Raw genomic sequence first — 19481 nt, 5'->3', positions numbered from 1 at the left:
AAACTAGACTGTCATTGTGACCTGAAAATACGTCTGTGCAAATAAGTCCATGTAAATATATACATCTATAGGCTAATGTTCCAAATGTATGTAGCCTAAAACTATTATTACATTACAGATGTATACAATTTAAAAATAATAATATAAAAAATGTGATGTATTGCTCAATACTATATATAAATTGAGAGATATATATTTTACATTTTTATTATGATCTAGTATATTTTGTCAATCGTTAGAAGATTTGTATGTATTTCTAAAGCACATTTCTAGAAAAGATATATGTATATATTAGTTTTATTTTGAACAGGTCATTGGTCCCGTGTTGTCGAGATAGAATCTTTTTTATAAACAGTCTGTGGACGGAACGATACAATTTGCGACACTTGTGCGGGCTTTACGGCAGACGTAGGTTACAAAAAGGTGCGGGTTTCTAGGAAGACACACGGAGGGAAACGGTCCTTTGAGGAAGATGTGAAAGTCGAGACCTTCTCAGGTAGAGGACTAATCTACTGCTCTGTCAATTATTCGCAATTACCCGGAGACAATGAACGGAAGTATGTGGGAGCAGCGCTGAGTCAGATAAACAAGCTAAGTTACGTAAATGGAGCCTGTTGTTAGCACGAACGTGACGCTAGCTGCGGCCAAACAACGTAAGACTGGCTCATTTCAGCAACATTCTCGAGCTAGTTGAATAAGCGAGCAAAATGTCGCCGTAAACAGTAGTTGGTACGCGCAGAGAAAGGATGCTAAGCTAGCTGCTTCTTTGTTCATTTTGGTCAAACATAACCGTGGCGTCTGTTAGCTTCAGGTAAACAACACAGACTTGCTAGGTTTGTAAACGTTATACACACACAGATGTCCGCTTTATTGGATCAATCTGTTGCTACGACGCCACCAACCTGAAGTACCATGGATGAGTCACTGAGGACTTTACTCTAACGTTTCTATGTCTGACAACAAGTGTGAACGGAAGGACCTGGCTAGTGGGTCAATAAGCGATGACGTAGGGGAAACTACACAGTGCACACTTCTAACTTTCGTTTCCCGTCAAAAGGAAAGCATGAGAGAGAAGAGAGGTCAAAGCATGGTGAAAGATCTCTCTGGGTTGTATGATGGACGGACTGGGAAAGGAGAGATCCATGTGCAACGCTTCTAACTACCCATGGCTCAATCACCCCAAAACAGAGGCCTCAACCCTGCTATGGAAACTCAAAGACTGCTTCTCCACCGCTGAGACAACCGCTCCTCATCACACGGATATAGAGGTAGGTGTTTATCTAAATGCAGCTCCCATCATTTTACACATAGACTGTACGGACAGGTAGAGAGTGGAGGAAGTTGAATCAGTTTGTATTCTGGCATTTGGATTCGAAGAAAAAGTGGTTCAGATGCATTAATCAATGAGTTGGTTATTTCTAAAAACTATTATCTGTTAATTAACTTGCCCCTCGGTATGCCAGGACTGACGTACCTTGGCTCAGGCAGCTCTTTTACCTGAATCTGGGTTTTAAATGTTTTCTACATTACTGTATTTGCGTTGGAAATAACAATTATCAAGTAAGTGCATCTGCTCTTAAAGGCCTTTTTATAAGGAATTCCAAAATTGTTGAGCAACTGTGATCAGAGTTTGCAATGCAGGCATAACAGTAGCTTAACCTTGTGAGGGAACAGCTATGTCAAATATTTACTTATATTGGTTTGATGTTTGTACATGGTGCCGAAGCACAGAACAAGGTCAATATTTTGGATGAGAAATCAGAGTGATTCAAATCCCAAGAATGGTGATTTCCCTCTGGCCATGCTTCTCACCGGTGCAAACATGGCAGGTTAAGTCAATTAATGGTGATGACCCAGCTTGGTAAAGGGTGGAGAGCCTTGTATAAAGTTCTGATCCCTTAACGGTTTGACAGTATAGTGGTAACATTACTGGTTAGTTGTATCATTTAATCTTTAATTACCTTGATGATTTGGTTGATAATTTCCAGCATCAACCAAAGTTAGCAAGTCCCCTAGACACAGGCAGAGCAAGCAATGTACATGTGTTGTGTTGTGTGGTGTAAATACATGGTGGAAGGATTGACAGGCAGGTGGGGGCTGTAACACCAGGAGTGCTGATAGTGCTCTGACCATAGCTAGTGAATGCTAGCATTCACTGTTGCCAAATTGTATGCGTTTTAACACGCTCATAATTTGACCTGTCGTTTGGGGTCAACTCTCTGCACTTCACCCCACAAGCTGTCAACCTTCTCTCCTCTGCTCTAATGAATAATACAAATATTATTGTTTTATGATTTTTTTTAAAGATATATTATCTAGATATTTAATTTGGTGAAATTACTTCAGTTTGTGTATCACTACTTTTTTAACATATTCATCACATTTGAACAATAATGCAGAACAATGATAACTGTGATACTTTGGTCACTATAATCATTATACAGAACTTTCACACATTTCATCTTTTGCTCCCTGCATGGCCACACTGGTGGGCACGGCAGTTGTCTGCTGTGAGGGTGCTGTGCAAATATTATGTGATTTAAGTTCACTAAACTAACTTTCCAGACTAACCAAAATAATCCACTGAAGTAATTTTAGATCATAATTATCTAATCTTTTTTTATTATCTTCCAGAACAATTACATGGAGAGCAGAAAGGCTATCCTGGAATTGAAAGATGTCCCTCCTCCCCCACACCATCCTTCCTCCTCCCAATCATCCCAGCCTTTCCCTCTGGCCCCTCTTGCTCTCCCTTTGGCTTATCCCTGCTTGCCCCATCAACCTCAGCTCACGCAAGGCTCCCACCAACAGCAGCCACCACAGCATCAACAAGAGGGGGGTAGCCCCAAAGTAAGCAACTGCACTCACTGTGTCTATTGCAGCACAGACAGCAAAGGGTTATTAGATGGTGGAGGTTTTGTTGGTAACAGTAGCAGCATTGCTAGAGCTGTCTCACTGTATATTGCCCCAAGCTCTTTGGGAGCAACCATCAGCAACAGCAGTATCAGCACATCTGGGTCTTGCTCTGTATCCTCATCTGTTCATCAGTATCAGAATAACCTGAGCTTCGGAAGTGGAGTTAAAGCGCTCAATCCTTTGCTCAGTCTTGGTTGCAAACCTCAGCTTCCCTCCTCTGTCGCTACCTCCCAGCCTGTTTCATCACACCCCTACCTCCCCTGTTGTTCAGGGCTTCTCCACACCTACCCAGCTGTACCTCTATCATGCAGTCAACCCAGGTTATTTCCATCCTCCGCTCCTTTGGCTCCCTCTCTTCCCTCTGTTTCCTCTCTATCTGCACCATTGCATGGCTCTTGCCTGGCCTCTTCTGGCTACTACACCTGTGGTGTGGACTGTAGCCCGTCAGCCAGAAGATCCCAGAGAAGCACACTCGGTGACCACCCTACCCCCACCACCATTACTACTACAACCACCTCAGCACACTTCTGCTCTAATCCTATGCACCTAAATGTAGAACGCACGGTTTGTGTGAAGGGAGCGCACTGCTGTCAGGAGTTCTTTTTGAAGGTTGGTGGAGTTCTCTTTATTCACTGTGGCTTTCTTTGAATTTCTGTGCCATAAAGATAACTTTAGGTAACCGTGCTATAAGCATGGATGACCCCATTCCTTTAAACTTAGAATGAGGTTTTGTATTTTATTGTTAAAGGACATTTGCATGTTATTAGCTGTGTGTAATTTCTCTTTTACCTGACACTTGTATTGATGTGTGGTTAATGCAGCCAATGAATGGTCTGACATCAGAGTCCAACAAAGTCTGGCCCAATGTTCCTGTGCCCCAGACTGCTCCGATCCCTATCCCCCTTTGCAATGGCTGTGGCACCTCCTCCGATGGATTGATGCACATGTCATCGACCAGCCTTGCCAAGATTGGCCAGAAATATGGTTAGTGGGCTGTATAATACAATGTTGGTAAATACCAGGCCATGCAGTGGCATGAAAACAATTTCACACCCCTGGTCAAAATATCTGTTGCTTTAAAAAGCTAAGTAATTAAAAGACTATCGGATTTCTAAAAGACAAAGTTAAAGATGACACATGTTATCATGTTTAAGCAAGTTTAGTTTTTATTTCCATACTTTACAGTTTAAAGAAACAAAAAAAAGGGGGACATTTTTGTCCAGGGAGCCCAAACATTTTCATGTCCCTCTAGATTTATTGAAATGTTGCATCAGTTTTGTTTTGCTGATCTTTATTGGATTGTTTGAACCAGCAAGCTCCATTGAGTTTAAAATGAGTGCATATGAAATGATCTTCCATCCAAGTCAACTGCAAAACAATAAAATAATTAATGACTTTGAATGATTGTTTACTGTGTGTCAGGTTCACCAGAGAACAGTGGTCCTGAGAACTTCCCTCCAGTTGGTGTCTTCTGGGACATTGAGAACTGCAGTGTTCCCAGTGGTCGCTCCGCTGGAGCTGTGGTCCAGCGTATTCGCAGCCGTTTCTTCCAGGGTCATCGTGAGGCGGAATTCATTTGCGTCTGTGATATCAGCAAGGAGAGTAAAGCTGTCATCCAAGAGCTCAACAACTGCCAGGTACAAGCAATAATGTCTTAATGTTGGAAAACTTTTCATGTTTACAATACAACTAGGGCTGGGCGATATGGAAAAAAAATCATATCTGGTAGATATCGATATATATATATCTCGATATAAATCAAATAACCAGAAAACAACTTTATTGCACGTTTGTGTTTATGTTATGTACAGATGGTTTTTTTAATGTACAAAACAGATTTAACTTGCTCATCCTGTGCCACTGCACTTAACTTATAACATTTCATACAAACCCCTACAGTGAAAAGGTGTACAGTATATGATGTGCATACTGTGCTCCACATTCTGAGCTGCCTGCTGCTGTAACAACTGAATTTCCCCAGTGTGTGGATTAATAACGTTTTATTTTCTTAACTTAAATCAGTGCCACTGAGGAGCACATTGGCTGTTCGTGTTGTTTGTCAAACGGAATGAGTTCTATCGACATGTCTTAAATTTCTATCGCGGAATCGCGACAATTATCGTTTAATCGCCCAACCCTAAATACAACAAATTAGTATTATCCAATACCTGATTGAATAGTTCTTTACCACTGAGCTAATTCTGACAAAATGTTAACATAACTTTGCTTCATCAGGTTACTGTCGCACATATCAACGCCACAGCCAAGAATGCTGCGGATGACAAACTTCGCCAGAGCCTACGACGCTTTGCTGAGACCCACACTGCACCTGCAACTGTTGTACTAGTATCCTGTGAGTTCTGTTCAGATTCACAATTTAAAAAACTACGGTCTTCTTACCACAAAATATTTTGCATTAACATTTTTTTCTTTTTGTTATTAACAGCGGATGTTAACTTTGCAAGTGAGCTGAGTGACCTACGTCATCGCCATGGTTTCCAGGTAATCCTGGTCCATGGCAACCATACATCTTCAGCTCTTCTGCAGCATGCCCACCGTCAAGTGACCTTTCAGGAGATCACAGCTGATTTGCCCCCACGAATGCTTGTCAAAGCACAGGTAGGCCTCAAAAATGCTTTATTCAGACTTAAAATATACTTGTTGATCCTATTCTGAAGTAAATAAGGTGAGGTCCTCCTGGAAAAAGTAATCAAGCAGAATCTAATTTTAGTGTGGACGAATAGGGCAGAGAGGGAGGCAGTTTGAATGTGAATTTAATCGTATTCAATTTTCTTTTAAGGGGTCATTGCAATTTTTCCTAACCTATAACACTGTCAGCCATTCTCCAAACTTCTTGAATCTTCTAAGTGTAAAGTATACAAACCAGACAGGCACGCTGTCTCTTCCTCCCCTCCCTCAGCCCAGTTTCAACCTCCTGTATGTGCACAACCTCCCGGTCATCTGTGAAAAGAGCCTGCGGAACGCGGTAAAGCTCAGGCTCCGCCGCCTGTCTGACAACTGTGGTGGCAAGGTGCTGGGCATGTCCCAGGGCACAGCAGTACTCCGTTTTGGCAGCCCTGAGGCAGCTGCACGCGCCCGCAAGCGCATGGAAAATGAGGATGTGTTTGGCTGCCGAATCAGCCTCTCCCTTTCCCCACGACCCAGAGATGATGCAAGTCCTGAGCCTGAGCTTCAGTCTCAGCCCCATCATTTCCCTCGGGTTCTCCCACAGCCCTATCAAACCCAGGATTCAATGCCTGGCCCTCCCCCATCCATATCCTCCTTCTCCTTTCTGCCCCTGGAGAAGCCCAGGTCACCCAGGAGGCCACGGCGAGCAACCCGCCAATGCCGCTCTCCTGGCCCAGTGCCTGAAAGGCCCTACAGCCCCAGGAGGGGTTGCAGTGGGCCTCCCGGTGGTGCTCCAGCCAAGCCCCATCAGGTCAGCAGACTCGCCAGTGCCTGCTTCCCCTTAACCTCCATTGCGCTCTATCCTTTTTTGGGCTGCTTTTTAAATCGCAATAGCTGTTTTCCCCCTCGTGCCCTAATTGCTGCTTTGACACTAACGGCTTGTAGCTGCTTGCTTCATTTGTCTGCATGGGGTAGCATGTGTTAGTTGTTGCTAGTGCTTCATGTGTCCCCTGTTGTCCTGCATGTTAATTAACATTTATACCCTCCCCTGACTGTATTGTCCAGTATATCAGTGCTGATATACTGCTTCATGTGAGTGGCTAGTTTCTGTGTTTTGTCCGAAGTCTGTTCCATGCTTTTATTTATTTGAGTGTGAACATGGCTCATGCAGTTGTTCATTATGAAAATGCTGACCTGGTGGCTTGAATGACTTTTTCTTGCTTGCTTTTTACTAAACATATCAGTGTGTCAGACTTGTTATAGATTACTCTATAGATGGGCATTTAAACTTTTCTCTGTAGATGCACTGTAAACAGTAAGGATTCATTTCCAGTTTATCCAATATCATTTGACCCAAGTAACTTGCAGATTTCTTTACAAATAGATGTCCATATGATTAATAACACCAATGGTTTGAAAAACAAACTCTGCACGCCTAAAGCTCCCGTTAAGGGATTTATTTGCCAGTGACATTTAAAGCATGAGGCTCTTCCTCAGATTTCTGAAAATCACCATATTGAATAACCAAAATCCTTTTTGAACAAATCACTTGATGTATCGGCAATACAGAATATATACATTTCATACATAACACAGAAAAATAGTGTACAAAATATAAACTTGCATATGAATAAAATGATTGCCACATCAACAGTTTGTATTCCATAACAGGTTCAGGCTAAATAGCCGTCATAAATGCTATTAGAGGCTCTGTTTAGTTATATATTAACACAGGGAGTGTCCGAGTAACACCAAAGATCAACATTCAGGCAGATGAATAGAGAAATATCTAGTAAAAACATTATCAAGAGGTAAAATTCAGGAGGAAGTAAAATCCTAATATAATAAAAACAAACTGACATAACGAACGTTTCTGTCATAGACATGGTTCATGATTATATTCATAAAACATGTAAAGCACACACATGGTTGTATCATAAACAGTCTGCTAGCTGTCTTACGTGCTGTACAGTTACAGCATGATGACAATGAACTAGTTCAGATATGTTATAATAGGCTGATTTTGTAGTTTCATAATGGCAACCATATTGACTGTTTCAGCTCAGCCTTCAGCTTCTCAGCATTGTTGCCACAGTGCTGTTTAATTGGAGCAGCTCACATTGTGTATAGTACAGTATATTCAAGTTCATATTCTCTTCAGTCATACCTTCCGCAAAAATATATAGTAGTAATCAGTAAGTACTGGGCTGGCTGTGTTTAATAGTTAATTTTAAATGCTCACCTCCTGTAGAACATCATATTATGACCTTCCATAACTTTTCCATTGAGCTAGTTCTCACTAACAAAATTAACCAATTTTCTCAGTCTCACCTCCCGTACACACACACATGCATGCACACAAACACCTCAGCAGCATTGCAGCAATTCAACATATATCATCAGTTGCCATCTGTCTTATCCAGGAGCTGGGCAGTTTGGAGGGCAAGTCCAGAATGGGCTTTCACCAACTGGAAAAAGGGCGCATTGCTAACTCTTCCCTTCATTGCAATGGAGAGAGCGGGACCCTGGAGCAGCTGTCCAAACCTGGCCTCACTGCAGAATCCATGTACAGGAGGAGGTACACACCGGGCGAGGGGGACATCATAATGAGACTAGTGGGATCTGATAACAAAATAAACTCCATTGATAATTTGCTCTGTATAGACTTTTCTTTTAATACGGCGTGTAAGTGCTGTCTTTAACCTAATGCACCATTTTTGTGGGAGTATATGATTTTCACAACACAAATCAGGTTCTCAGAAAGAAAATAATCGAGCAACATGAACGAACAAACCAGCAATGGTGTGACAAAAAGCAATCTTTCCATTTAGACGAGAGGGCTCTAATCCCCGCAGCGTAACTGAATCCCCGGTCGAACAAGGCGAGAGGAGCCCAGGGGAATTCCAGATCAGCACTCCCTCAGCCTTCAGCAAGCTGAACCTGCACCGGAGCTTCAGTCCTCTTGTCCTCTCCCAGGGCTCCTGGTCCTCCAGGTGACCTATTCGTTAAATTCACTTATGTTTGATTAAGTTTGCCTTGAGCCTACCAAGAGCATACAAAGTTTCATAATATTGAATGTGCAGTTCGTAATATAAGATGCAATATTTCCCATTTCAGGAGTGCGTCCCCATGCCTGTCCAGCCGCTCCTCACCTATTCTTGCTGCCCCTCGCACCCCGTGTCTTGAAGGTCCATCTGAGCCATTTTCAGAGGGAGCAGAGGTCCAGGTGGGCAACCTGGACTACAGAATGTCCCGCAAGGACCTGCAGCAGACACTGCATGACACCTTCTCCCGATATGGACGGGTAATTCCTATTCCATGTATCTTCTTATTTGACAGTCTTAAAGAACAAAGTCATTTTTTAATAAGATTGTTTGGAGAAATTCTGTTTGTTTGAAATCGGCTTCACTGCTGTCCCAAAACATCTCATTGTGGGTATGACTTCAGGTGAAAGCTGTGGAGCTCAGCCCTCACACCGACTATCAGCTGAAGGCCACAGTTCAGATGCTGTCCCTGCAGCAGGCCATCAGCGCCGTCAGTGGCCTACACCGTTATAAGATCGGAGGCAAGCGCATTCAGGTGTCTCTGATCACTGGTGGCAGCAGCAAATCTCTTGCTATGCACAGGTACAGTCTGGGTTGAGTAACATTGGAGGGTTGGTGATTTTCATAGCTTTCTTTTACTCTCTGACATTAGCAGTTTAGGATTTTCAGGTTACTTGATAAATGTTTTTAATCAGATTTATAGTTTGTGGTGGTAAATTTCAGCTTTGTCCTTATACAGCACAGAGATCATCAACATTCTTCAGGATGCCCCTGCCAATTGTCTCCCCCTCTTCAAGTTCTCTGAGATCTATGAGAAAAAGTAAGTTGCTGGTTTTCAACTTAGGACATTCAAACTTGGGCAACTTTACTACTTTTCTCCATTAATTACAAAGTAATATTTGTTGCCAAAGTATATTCTCTTTTATCCCATTCCCAGATATTCCCGTAAGCTAGTTGTTGGGGATTTGTACAGACTACCAGAGGTGGTGGCGGTGCGGGAACAGGGAGGCTCGAGGCTTGTGTGCCTTCTGCCCAACAGCCAAATGCGTCAGAGTCCACTGGGGTCTTCCCAGTCCCACGAGGGCTCCTCTTCTACTAGTGGAAGCCCTGTGGTGTTCGAGGAGCTCGAGTACCATGAACCTGTCTGCCGACAGCACTATGCACAGCAGGACTTCAGGTACCCAACAGTTAGAATGTGGCACGAAATGCAAAATGATGGGGTCAGTGTTGGGCAGCTTTTCGGCACCATTATGTAAACTATCACTGACTGTATCTTGTCTCTTTTTGCAGTGAGGCTGACTTTGACCCTGACTCCTATAAAATCCCATTTGTTGTGATGTCTCTGAACACCTTGGCCTCTGAGGTCCACAGTCTGTTGCAGTCACATGAGGGAACCCTTCCATTGCTCAGGTGACAATCAGCTCTTTAACCCACGTATAAGCTTTTTATATACAAATGGAGCATGTTTTCACACATTATGAATAAAGTCATTAATGTAGTGTGTTTTTCCTTTAGTTTTCCAGACTGCTATGCAGAAAAATTTTGCCCACTGCAACTGGGCAGTGAGACACTGGAGGGTGGTGTATCCCTGGAGCATCTCATTACATGTGTCCCCAGTATCACAATAGTCACAGCTCAAAATGGCTTCAAAGTCATCAAGTGGATCCACAACAAACCCCCAGCACCAAACTCTGGTATGAACATTTTCAATCTGCACAATATCCTGTGAAATGTACTGTTTGAGGTTCTCATTGACATTTTACTTTTTTTGTATAGAGCAATGGATTCAGCGCTGTAAAAGTCCAGTTGGCAACCCTCAGCTCATTCAATTCAGCCGAGAGATAATTGACCTTTTGAAGAGCCAGCCTTCGTGCATCATGCCCATCAGCAAGTTTATACCCTCATACCACCATCACTTTGCCAAGCAGTGCCGCGTCTCTGACTACGGCTACTCCAAACTGCTGGAGCTGCTGGAGGCTATACCACACGTTCTGCAGGTAGCGAGAATAATCAGGAACACACATTTGCAATTCTAATTGTACATTTTATATTCATGTTTTTTTAATTCCATTTTTTTTCTTTTCTTTAACTACAGATCTTGGGCATGGGTACCAAGCGTTTGCTGACCCTGACCCATCGTGCTCAAGTGAAGCGCTTCACCCAGGACCTGCTCAAACTGCTCAAATTTCAAGCCAGCAAACAAGTGGCAATCAAGGACTTCATGCAGGCATACCATTGGTCAGTCAACACTGCTTGGAGTTGTTAATGATGCCTTCAAATTGTCTTTGATTGTTGTAGATGTTGGAAAAAACTTTGCATCTTGGTAATGCAAAATATATTCTTTGCTTTGTGTATCAGGTGCTTCTCTAGAGACTGGAGCGTTATCGACTATGGCATATGTGACCTGATGGACCTGCTGACTGAGATCCCGGAAACCACCATCACAATAACACAACAGGCCTCAGAAACGGTCATCTCTGTTCCCAAAAGAGGTTGGTTTAAACCAGCTATTAAAAACTGTAAAAATGAAGGCTACCATGAAGAATCAACATCTGTTTATTTAGAGCTGTGTCTTAGTTTAACAGCAAACTATTGTACTTGCTGCATCTCTGTACACACAGATTTAAACTGCAGTAGATGATATTATGATATAATTTATAGTTTAGCTATATTCATGTTTTATACTTTCTAGTAAGGGTTTAGTAGATGTTTAAGAAAAGTCTGATTGCTGGAGATCCAGTGTTATTTATACTCAAATGTCAAACTGTGATTACCCTAATATTTGTACTAAAAGGAATGGTATCAATAATATAAAAACAATACAGTTTCCTCTGTCCGGGGCAAACATCATTGTGAAATAGGTCATGAAGCCAACTGAAGATGAAAACCTCTGCAGCATGAAGAAATCTAAACGTATCATCTCTCCATTCTATTTGACCTCAGAGCGAACCACGGAGGAAATGGAGCGCACCAAGCAGTTTGCAAAGGAGGTGGTGGACCTGCTTCGTCACCAGCCTCACTACCGAATGCCCTTCAGCAAGTTTATCCCCACATATCACCACCACTTTGGACGTCAGTGCAAGCTCAGCTACTACGGCTTCACTAAGCTCATAGAACTCTTTGAGGCAATCCCAGACGTACTGATGGTGAGTGAGAAAGATGTGGGTCTTTGTATAAAGTATGCTGTGCATATATAAGGACGTTTCAAAGGATTATTCACTGCCCCTTTATATTAACTAAGTATATTGTGACCTGTGTACAAGACAACAGCTGCGTATCCATGTTCCCAGCATGTTGTGCAACCAAGAGGAATATGGTCATCTGTGACAATGATAATTGTGTTTTGCTTCTTGATTCGTTAATTCAAGCTAAAATGCTAGTAGCTGAACACACCCTGATCACCATAACATGGCTCATCTGAATTTTCACTGATCCAGGTCAAGATATTCTCACCCTTTTTTCCCCCAATCTTTCTGTCCTTAGTGTGATTATTGACTCCACTTTTTCTCACTTTTAATATTTTAATGCACACAGCTGGTCCTCTCTGCAAAGATCTAATAAATTGACCTTTTGATTCCATCAATGTTGAAAACAATTGTGCTCTGTGTCTCAGGTGTTGGAGTGTGGTGAGGAGAAAGTGTTGACTCTGACCGAGGTGGAGCGTATCAAGGCCTTGGCGGCTCAGCTGGTCAAGCTGCTGCGTGCTCAGAAAAACTCGAGCCTTCCCGTCAGCCAGCTGCTCACAGAGTACAGCAAGACCTTTGGTTACGGTCTGCGCCTGCAGGACTACGACGCCAGCTCCCTGCTGGCTCTGCTGAACAAACTCTGCCATGTTGTCAAGGTAAAGAGCCTCCCTCTGAGTTTGTGGTTTCTTTTCTCTCTTAAGCATTTTCAGACATGTACTCTGGAGGATGTCTGCAGAATTGGGTCTGGAATTTCTCCGCAGGTTGCCTTTCACACATGAACAATGCAGTACGAGAGTCCCTGCTCAGACGAGTTCACAACAACAACGCAGAAATCTCTGTAGTGTTCAGGTGAGGGGTGGTGCAGCAAAAAGAGGCAGGGCGGAATGTATAAATTCTGCTGCAGACATCACATGTTTTTGTTTACTGCACATCAACACCGATGTTGGCTCTTATCACCAAAAAACACTTTTGGAGTCTCAGGGGTAAACTTTGTTAGAGCAGAATACAATTGAAGTCAATGGTGAGTTTTTCTTCAGACGCAATAAAACAGAAAAACCATAACATGCCTCCATACTGTCATCCAAGTGTCCGGAAGCCCCGACATTCATATTCGACTTGAAACGTCATTTACACTGTTTGTAATGTAAATGTCTGCTAATATCTTCCGACGAGATTCATTCACGGACTGTCGGAAATGCTCATGTCCCCTATCTTATCCACTTCTGGTGAACTTTTAGACTTAAAACCTGGTGTAAATGACCTCATTTTGAGTCGAAAATGAAATACCAATACTCCTGTTTTCTTAACACTTTCAAGGTGGTGGATGGCTCAGAGGGTCGTGAGGTGCAGTTGATCAACAGGAAGTCTCTGCGCTCGCTGACATCCCAACTACTGGCCCTGCTCATGTCTCAAGAAGAGCAGCAAGTCACCAAGGGTCTGCAGGTGGAAGAGCTCAGCCTACATTACCTGACTGTCCATGGAGCACCACTTAACCCATGTGAATATGGATTCCTCTCCCTCAGCGAGTTACTCAAGAGTTTGCCCTACCTCGTGGAGGTGAGTGGAGTTTGTTTATTTCCTTTAAACCCCCATTATGGAAGCTTCAAGTTCACAATCTCTTTATTTCCACAGGCAGGATTGACCAAATAGAATTTCTTTTTTTTTTCCGTCCTTAACAGCTTTACCATGAAGAAACTGATGAAAACAGTAACGCTGGTAGCACTGGTCATGGTGAGGAGTGGGTGAGGCTGACCAGGCTCTATCAGTTTGCCCGTAACATCCGCGCGTTGCTCCACACGTACCATTACAACCAGATCTTCCTAAATGAGTTCCAGGGAGCTTATAACAAATTTACAGGCTGCAGCCTTGAACCACGTTACTATGGATACGCCAACACCGATGAGCTGCTCAGTGCCATTCCACAGGTGGGAATAATCTCAGACACTTAAACCGTATTCCCACTAGTATTTAACATTTCGTTAAACCCGCCTGGGTCCACAGATGAGGCATAAATGTGAAATATTCTATTGGGATTTTAGTGCTACTTAAATCTTTTCAGAAATTTTCAAGTTTTTATATAAATCTAACAACTCTTGTAGTTTCTCATTTCTGTACACTTTGTTTCTGATATATTTGGGGCTTGTCCTCATCAGGTGATCTGGATCAAAGGGCACGGTCACAAGAGGATTATCGTTTTGAAGAACGATATGAAAGGTAACGGTGATGGGCATCTTTCTAATAGCTTGTTTCATTTAATTAAGTCCAGTCAACGAAGTGATTTCCTGACGTGGTGCTGATTCTGTGTGTTTGTGTGTAGCTAAGACGAACTCTTCAGTCCCCAGCAGCCCTCAGCCAGACATGAACAGAGAAAGCCCAAGAGACGACACCTTCAGCAACACAGTTTCTGGAGCCCAGAGTCCAGGTAATGCAAAGTCTTTATGTAGACTGCTTAGCATTCAGTTTATTTGCACTCTCCTGTCTTCATTGCTGCTCTTCATGTCGACATTTGATATTTATTCATTGTACCCGTTCGTTTATGCTAACTGCTGTTAGTAGATCTTTTCAAGTTAAAGTATAAATGAGAAGTCAAGTCTAGATCTTTCTTTTGCCTGCCAGGTGGCGATGTTGCTGCAGAGTCAGAGCTGCTGTGTCTGACCTCCCCGGTGGACCTGCTGTGTGGTCCTGTACCATCCTGTTTACCTTCACCTCAGCTTCACCCCGACCCTGTTCTCCTCCAGCAGGCAGACCTGATTCACTTTGAAGAGAGAACTCCACCACCAGCAGGTCAGTTTTATGTATTTGTATCAATTCTAACCCCTTAACTGTTAATAATAGTTTTGCAAAGTGACTCTTAGCTTTGACTGAATTAGAAATCAGGTTGTTAACACGAGATCAAATGGAAACAAGATTTGAACTGATCAGTTTTTTTTATTGTTTTGTGTTAGTTTTTTTGGGAGCCTGAAGAATTTGAGTAGGGATGTACATTTAGATTTTTTTAACAGATAACCATGGCTCGTTAACAATTTACCAACGAGGAAAAACAGTTTTATTTAGAATGTATAAGTGTCTCTGATGTTAAATAAAAGATTTTAAGATTTGCTCTTAGTAAAATGGCAAACTGCTGGGTTCCGTGGCCTTGGCCCAAATGTCTGCTCTGAGAGTGCTGTTGTTTTCAGGTGCAAGAGCAAGAAACTTCACTGTAGGAGAACAAAAATTTATAATTAATAATTTCTTACACTTGAATTATAATTCACACTTTTATTTGCACCTTTTTTCTTTTGTGAGGTGTAAGCTCAGTGTGTGACTGTGATTTCAGAGGGCGATGAGCTCGCAGCTGCAGCAGTCGCTGGCAGCACATCCAATCCACATGTGGAGTGTGGCAGTGCAGAAGAGTCTTCCGTCACCAAACCACCAAAAGCCCCCAACATGAAGACCCCCTTGACCATTGACAGTCCCAGCAGAAGAGCTTCACGCAGCAGAATCAAGCTAGCTGCCAACTTCTCCTTCACAGCAGGCCTCTAATCCTGTCACACTAACACATCCAGTCCCACACAGACAAAGCAGTACTAGTTCACACATAGTGTAACTCTAAATGGATGAGTTGACCGGCTACACTAAACTCACTGACCCCAGCAGAGCATTTGTAGTATTATCCCCTCTACAGACAGGCTGTTGTATTCTTCCTTCTTCTTTATTACTCATTCTTTGTTCCATCTTTGTTCTCCCAGTGACGCTCATCAAGCTGTGAGTTTACTTTTTTGCAGATTTTCTGCAATTCTTTTATTTGCCAAATTCATTGACCATGACTGTGTTTAAATCTCATGGGAAGTTAATGTACATCTTCAGTTTGGAGCCACGTTGTGTGAAAACACTTGCTGGCTTACAGACAATGACTGAAGCTGAGTAAGTTGTCACTGTTTAGAGAAGTTGTTAACAATGGTAGAAATGCTTGGTATGAGTCACCCAGTTTTCTCGGTTTAATCCCCAAAAGTTTAGTTACCCTCATTCTCACTCTGTTTGAAAAACCTGACAAATACCTGAAGGTTTGAAGAGATGCTTTGTTCATGAGAAACCTTCAGAATTGCTTCCTTGCTGAATCCTCCAAAGCAGAACTTTTCATTTATAACTCATTTTTGAACTAATTTCGAAGTTTGGAGATTTACTTTGTAGGTCACCCCAGACATGTCAATCAAACTGGCTGCTGTGCCTGTTTCATTCTTTTAGTCGTTTCTAGAGCAAACCATTCTCCCTGTACTTGGCTCAGGAGGTAGCTTCTCTTAGAGTAAATTCTCAGCTTTTTTCTCTGTTGTAAAGTAGCCTCAGGACAGTATTTTCAGTTCCTTTTTATATTATGCAGAGTATTTAGGAGACAGTTTGGTTCGTTTGGCCTGATTTGTTGGAACTGCTCAGAAAGTGTCTTCTTTAAAGGAAGCTAACAGTCTCTGAACAGTTTGGCTCTAAGGGTTTTGATTAATACTGCGACAATCGCTGCTCTCAGGAATTTTTCTTGTAGAATATCAACTTAATTTCTAGCAAAGATTCTGGCTCGTCTCTCCGAGACCACTTATGAAGACCTGACGGAGAAAAGGTGCCTCTTTAATACTCCAGCCAGGTGTGTGCGTAGGCAGCAGCAACTGACATATACTTTGTTTGTCTGCAGCCAGTGTGTTTGTGTTCTCTTAGCTATATTTTGTCTGTGAGGGGTTTGCACTGGAGTAGGTGGTGTGTAATGTGCATGTTGTGCATAAACTAATTTATGCATGGTGTAAGCCCAGGAGGAGCAGATGATACCCCAACTTTCTTTAAGATCAGTCTTTTATTTCCACCATGTTTTAAGGATCTTGGAGTTGGCGTCATCGCTGCAGTTGCCACAGAAACGATCAAGGTTTTTAAGACAACCTTGTTGCTGGCAGGTAGCAAATCAGCGGTGGCGTCCACACCGTCTTGAGTTGATGCGTTGTAGAGGAGCAGCGAGCACTCCTTAGTATTTGATTTTTAATGACGAGGTGAACGGTTGTGAGGTTTTAGGGAGAGGAGATGGGAGAGCGAGGCGATGGACTGTTTGTGGAGCAGCATGACGACTCCGAGGAGCCTCCTGAACAGACTGTGTCGTACACAGAGGACCCCCTGCGGCTCTCTGGAATCTGCCGGGCTTTTACAATGGCTTGTATTTGCCACGGTGCCAAAGGAATCGCCGTCGTTCCCCTCCCTCACGTCCCACATAGAGGAGTTTTTACTGACTGATGTGTGTTGGTTTACTCAGTTTACCTCTTGTCTCAAGTGTTTACAAGACTGCTGGCTGCTGAAGTGCCACCAACTATTGTCGGCTGTCAAGAAGTTTAGCATGACCCAGGCGCCGCTGTTGAAAGAATGGGTAAGAGCCCATTCAATCAACTCCTGTGCAGTTTCAGTGTTTAGCAGGGTTTTCTTTGTCAGATTTGACTTGACTTGATTTTGACTTGGCGTGCTAAGTGCTTAATGCTGAGAGATTTCACCTGCCAACTCACTGAAATGTCTGAAGCACCAATTAGAATGTTTTTAAATATGACCGCTAAGGCTCATCTCTCCTACGCTGTTTTACTGACTGTCTGGAAACCTCTAATAAAAAATGAGCAGATCAGAATAATAATTTATAATTGCGAATGATAGAAAATGGCATAAACTGCTCATAGGAAATATCTAGATTTAAATTTTGGCTTTATGAATGTGTATTTGGGTAAACCATAGCATTCCTCAGTGTACCTCGGTGACAACTAACTCAGATGTATATTTGATCTTCCCTATTGAAGCCTTCTCTTGTTGCTTGGTTACATCAGTGAGAAGCTATTGTATCTTTCCAAATATGCACTTCTGCATAGTTTTGGTTCATGAAATACACATGTGAAATGTTTTTGTGTTGGAGAGGGGTTGAAAAGTATTTGTACTGTTTATTCTTGGATATAACTCGCACAATGTTGCTTATTCAGTTAACACATTTCATGACCGTTCTAGTCGGCAGTTTACTGTTAATATCATTTTAAGGAACTTTCCTCAGGCATCATCGCAGTGTTCGTGAAAGTCCTTTTACGTTTTTGTTTACCTGCTCGACAGTTTTCTCTCCATTCACTCACTGATTTATTGGCTCACTGCATCAGAAGTCGCTGTAACAGTCTATCAGTGAAGGGACCAAAAAGATTTACGTTAATAAATTTCACAAGCATCACGTCTGCCTCGTCTCAAAAGTTTGTGTGGTTGTTTTTGAAAAAAGGAAACCGCGACCATGTTCCTGAAAGATGCTCTTTATTTAAACATGTATGTACAGGGAGTTTCAGCTTATTTTCTGCATATTTGTTCAATACTCAACATCAGGACCTTCATAAATGTACTACAACTACGGAACACTAAGTTATCAGAGGGAAGGTAAAGTGACGAAGAGCAACACTTTGCTTGACATGAGTCACTAAATACACTCAAACATACACCATGTTATCGAAGGCATTTACAAGAGAGTTGCATTCATTTCCTGATTATCATAAAAACACAAGACTAAATTCGGAGGATGCAAGTGGTTTGTCGGCAATATCTGATTTCAATAATGAATGTCACACTACCACTGTCAGTTATTTCTCAGTAGCTGATGGCTGAGATGATGTGTTGCGTCAGAGGAATGAATGAGTGGACCATTTAAAATAAAATGCATAAATTAATAAAACACCCCATCATTTATTTTAGTGTTGGCATATACAGGGGTTAACCAGAAAATTTGACGTGTTACTTGTGGAAAACGCTGTTAGAAAAGTGGCTCAAATGAGGTTGCATTGCTGTTAGTATTCAGTGTAATGCGAAATATTGAACACGCATTTCAGTGTAGTGCTACAAAATGATCTTCAACTCCAAGCTTGTTTCCATATATGTGTTCTTTAAAGGATAATTCTGTTATTTTTCATCCCGGGCCCTATGTTTATAAATGTGGGTGTGTAAATGGTACTTACAAAAGCCTTTGGATTTGGTCCAGTAGATAGTGTCCACCGGCAGCTGTGACACAGCAGCAGTGGCTACAATGAAATCTTATGGGGCAAATGCGACGGTGCACAAAATCCTTATTTTTTCACCAATTATATGCACAGATTTTTATTTTGGATCTTTTCTAAGAGTCTGCCAACATTTTACATGACTCGCTCAATGAGAAGTGTCACTCTTTTGGATAACATGGACATTTCTTGGACTGTCGCAGTTGCCCCATTAGATTACATTGTAGCCACTGCTTTTATGCCAGCAGAGGTAATTTACTGGACCGGTTCCAAAAGTTTTTGACCATTTATTTTTATTTCATTTATTTAAATTTATCAAAAATAGGGCCCATGTTGAAAAAAAACATAATTCCACTTAAACACCACTTTATAACCTTTGGTTTGATCATGTGACCCCTGCCCCCCCTCGTCTCTGCGGTTTGAGTATTGAGGAACACAAAAGAGCTGCGGATGAATTGGTTATAAAGATCATGATGCACCGGCAGTTTAGCCACATGTTATTTTATCTTTAGTACATTGTCTCGTTATTATGTTGCTTGGACAACACATTTTTGTTTGCAATGGTGAGATGGTTTGAACAGAATTGAGTCTAGAGATTTTTCTGCTGTTTGAGCCAAAGCATTGAGGCAAAAATATTTGTCAGCTATAGTACAAAAAGCATCCACCACTCTCCTGCATTTACACCTTGGTTTACATTT

At 42.2% G+C, this 19481-nt stretch overlaps 2 protein-coding genes across 4 annotated transcripts in view; one reads left to right on the top strand and one right to left on the bottom strand.

The window, feature by feature from the left end:
* Nucleotides 1-385: 385 nt before the first annotated feature.
* Nucleotides 386-18894, top strand: LOC117778723 (meiosis regulator and mRNA stability factor 1). Of its 3 annotated transcripts, none has more exons than XM_034614676.1 (27): nucleotides 386-496; nucleotides 1058-1268; nucleotides 2635-2850; nucleotides 3738-3900; nucleotides 4339-4553; nucleotides 5152-5269; nucleotides 5363-5535; nucleotides 5837-6355; nucleotides 7968-8122; nucleotides 8376-8537; nucleotides 8662-8848; nucleotides 8992-9170; nucleotides 9328-9408; nucleotides 9526-9765; nucleotides 9879-9998; nucleotides 10104-10282; nucleotides 10365-10585; nucleotides 10684-10826; nucleotides 10947-11080; nucleotides 11532-11734; nucleotides 12202-12429; nucleotides 13091-13330; nucleotides 13453-13698; nucleotides 13927-13993; nucleotides 14091-14195; nucleotides 14390-14557; nucleotides 15090-18894. In XM_034614676.1, exons 2-27 carry the CDS (start codon nucleotides 1113-1115, stop codon nucleotides 15293-15295), a joined length of 4824 nt encoding a protein of 1607 aa, XP_034470567.1. In that variant the 5' UTR covers nucleotides 386-496; nucleotides 1058-1112; the 3' UTR covers nucleotides 15296-18894. The 3 variants fall into 3 exon arrangements, with proteins under 3 accessions (XP_034470567.1, XP_034470411.1, XP_034470489.1); XM_034614520.1 differs by having other exon boundaries at nucleotides 2635-3525; XM_034614598.1 differs by lacking the exon at nucleotides 5837-6355 and having other exon boundaries at nucleotides 2635-3525.
* Nucleotides 18321-19481, bottom strand: part of bmerb1 (bMERB domain containing 1) — an 11872-nt gene continuing 10711 nt past the window's right edge. The window contains exon 7 of the mRNA XM_034615057.1: nucleotides 18321-19455. The gene's annotated coding sequence lies outside the window, so the exon portion shown is untranslated. The remainder of the gene's footprint in view (nucleotides 19456-19481) is intronic.

The sequence above is a fragment of the Hippoglossus hippoglossus genome, chromosome 1 (assembly GCF_009819705.1).
Source record: "Hippoglossus hippoglossus isolate fHipHip1 chromosome 1, fHipHip1.pri, whole genome shotgun sequence".
In the NCBI taxonomy this organism is placed as follows: Eukaryota; Metazoa; Chordata; class Actinopteri; order Pleuronectiformes; family Pleuronectidae; genus Hippoglossus; species Hippoglossus hippoglossus.
Note: the sequence above shows the minus strand (reverse complement) of the source record. Positions and strands in the feature narration are given on the sequence as shown.

Excerpts from the sequence above, each read along its gene's own strand:
- LOC117778723 (XM_034614520.1), top strand. The coding sequence starts at position 1,113 with ATGATGGACGGACTGGGAAAGGAGAGATCCATGTGCAACGCTTCTAAC. Across the intron at positions 5,536-5,836 it reads GAATGCTTGTCAAAGCACAG|CCCAGTTTCAACCTCCTGTA; the intron begins GTAGGCCTCAAA and ends CCCCTCCCTCAG. Across the intron at positions 10,283-10,364 it reads ACCCCCAGCACCAAACTCTG|AGCAATGGATTCAGCGCTGT; the intron begins GTATGAACATTT and ends TTTTTTGTATAG.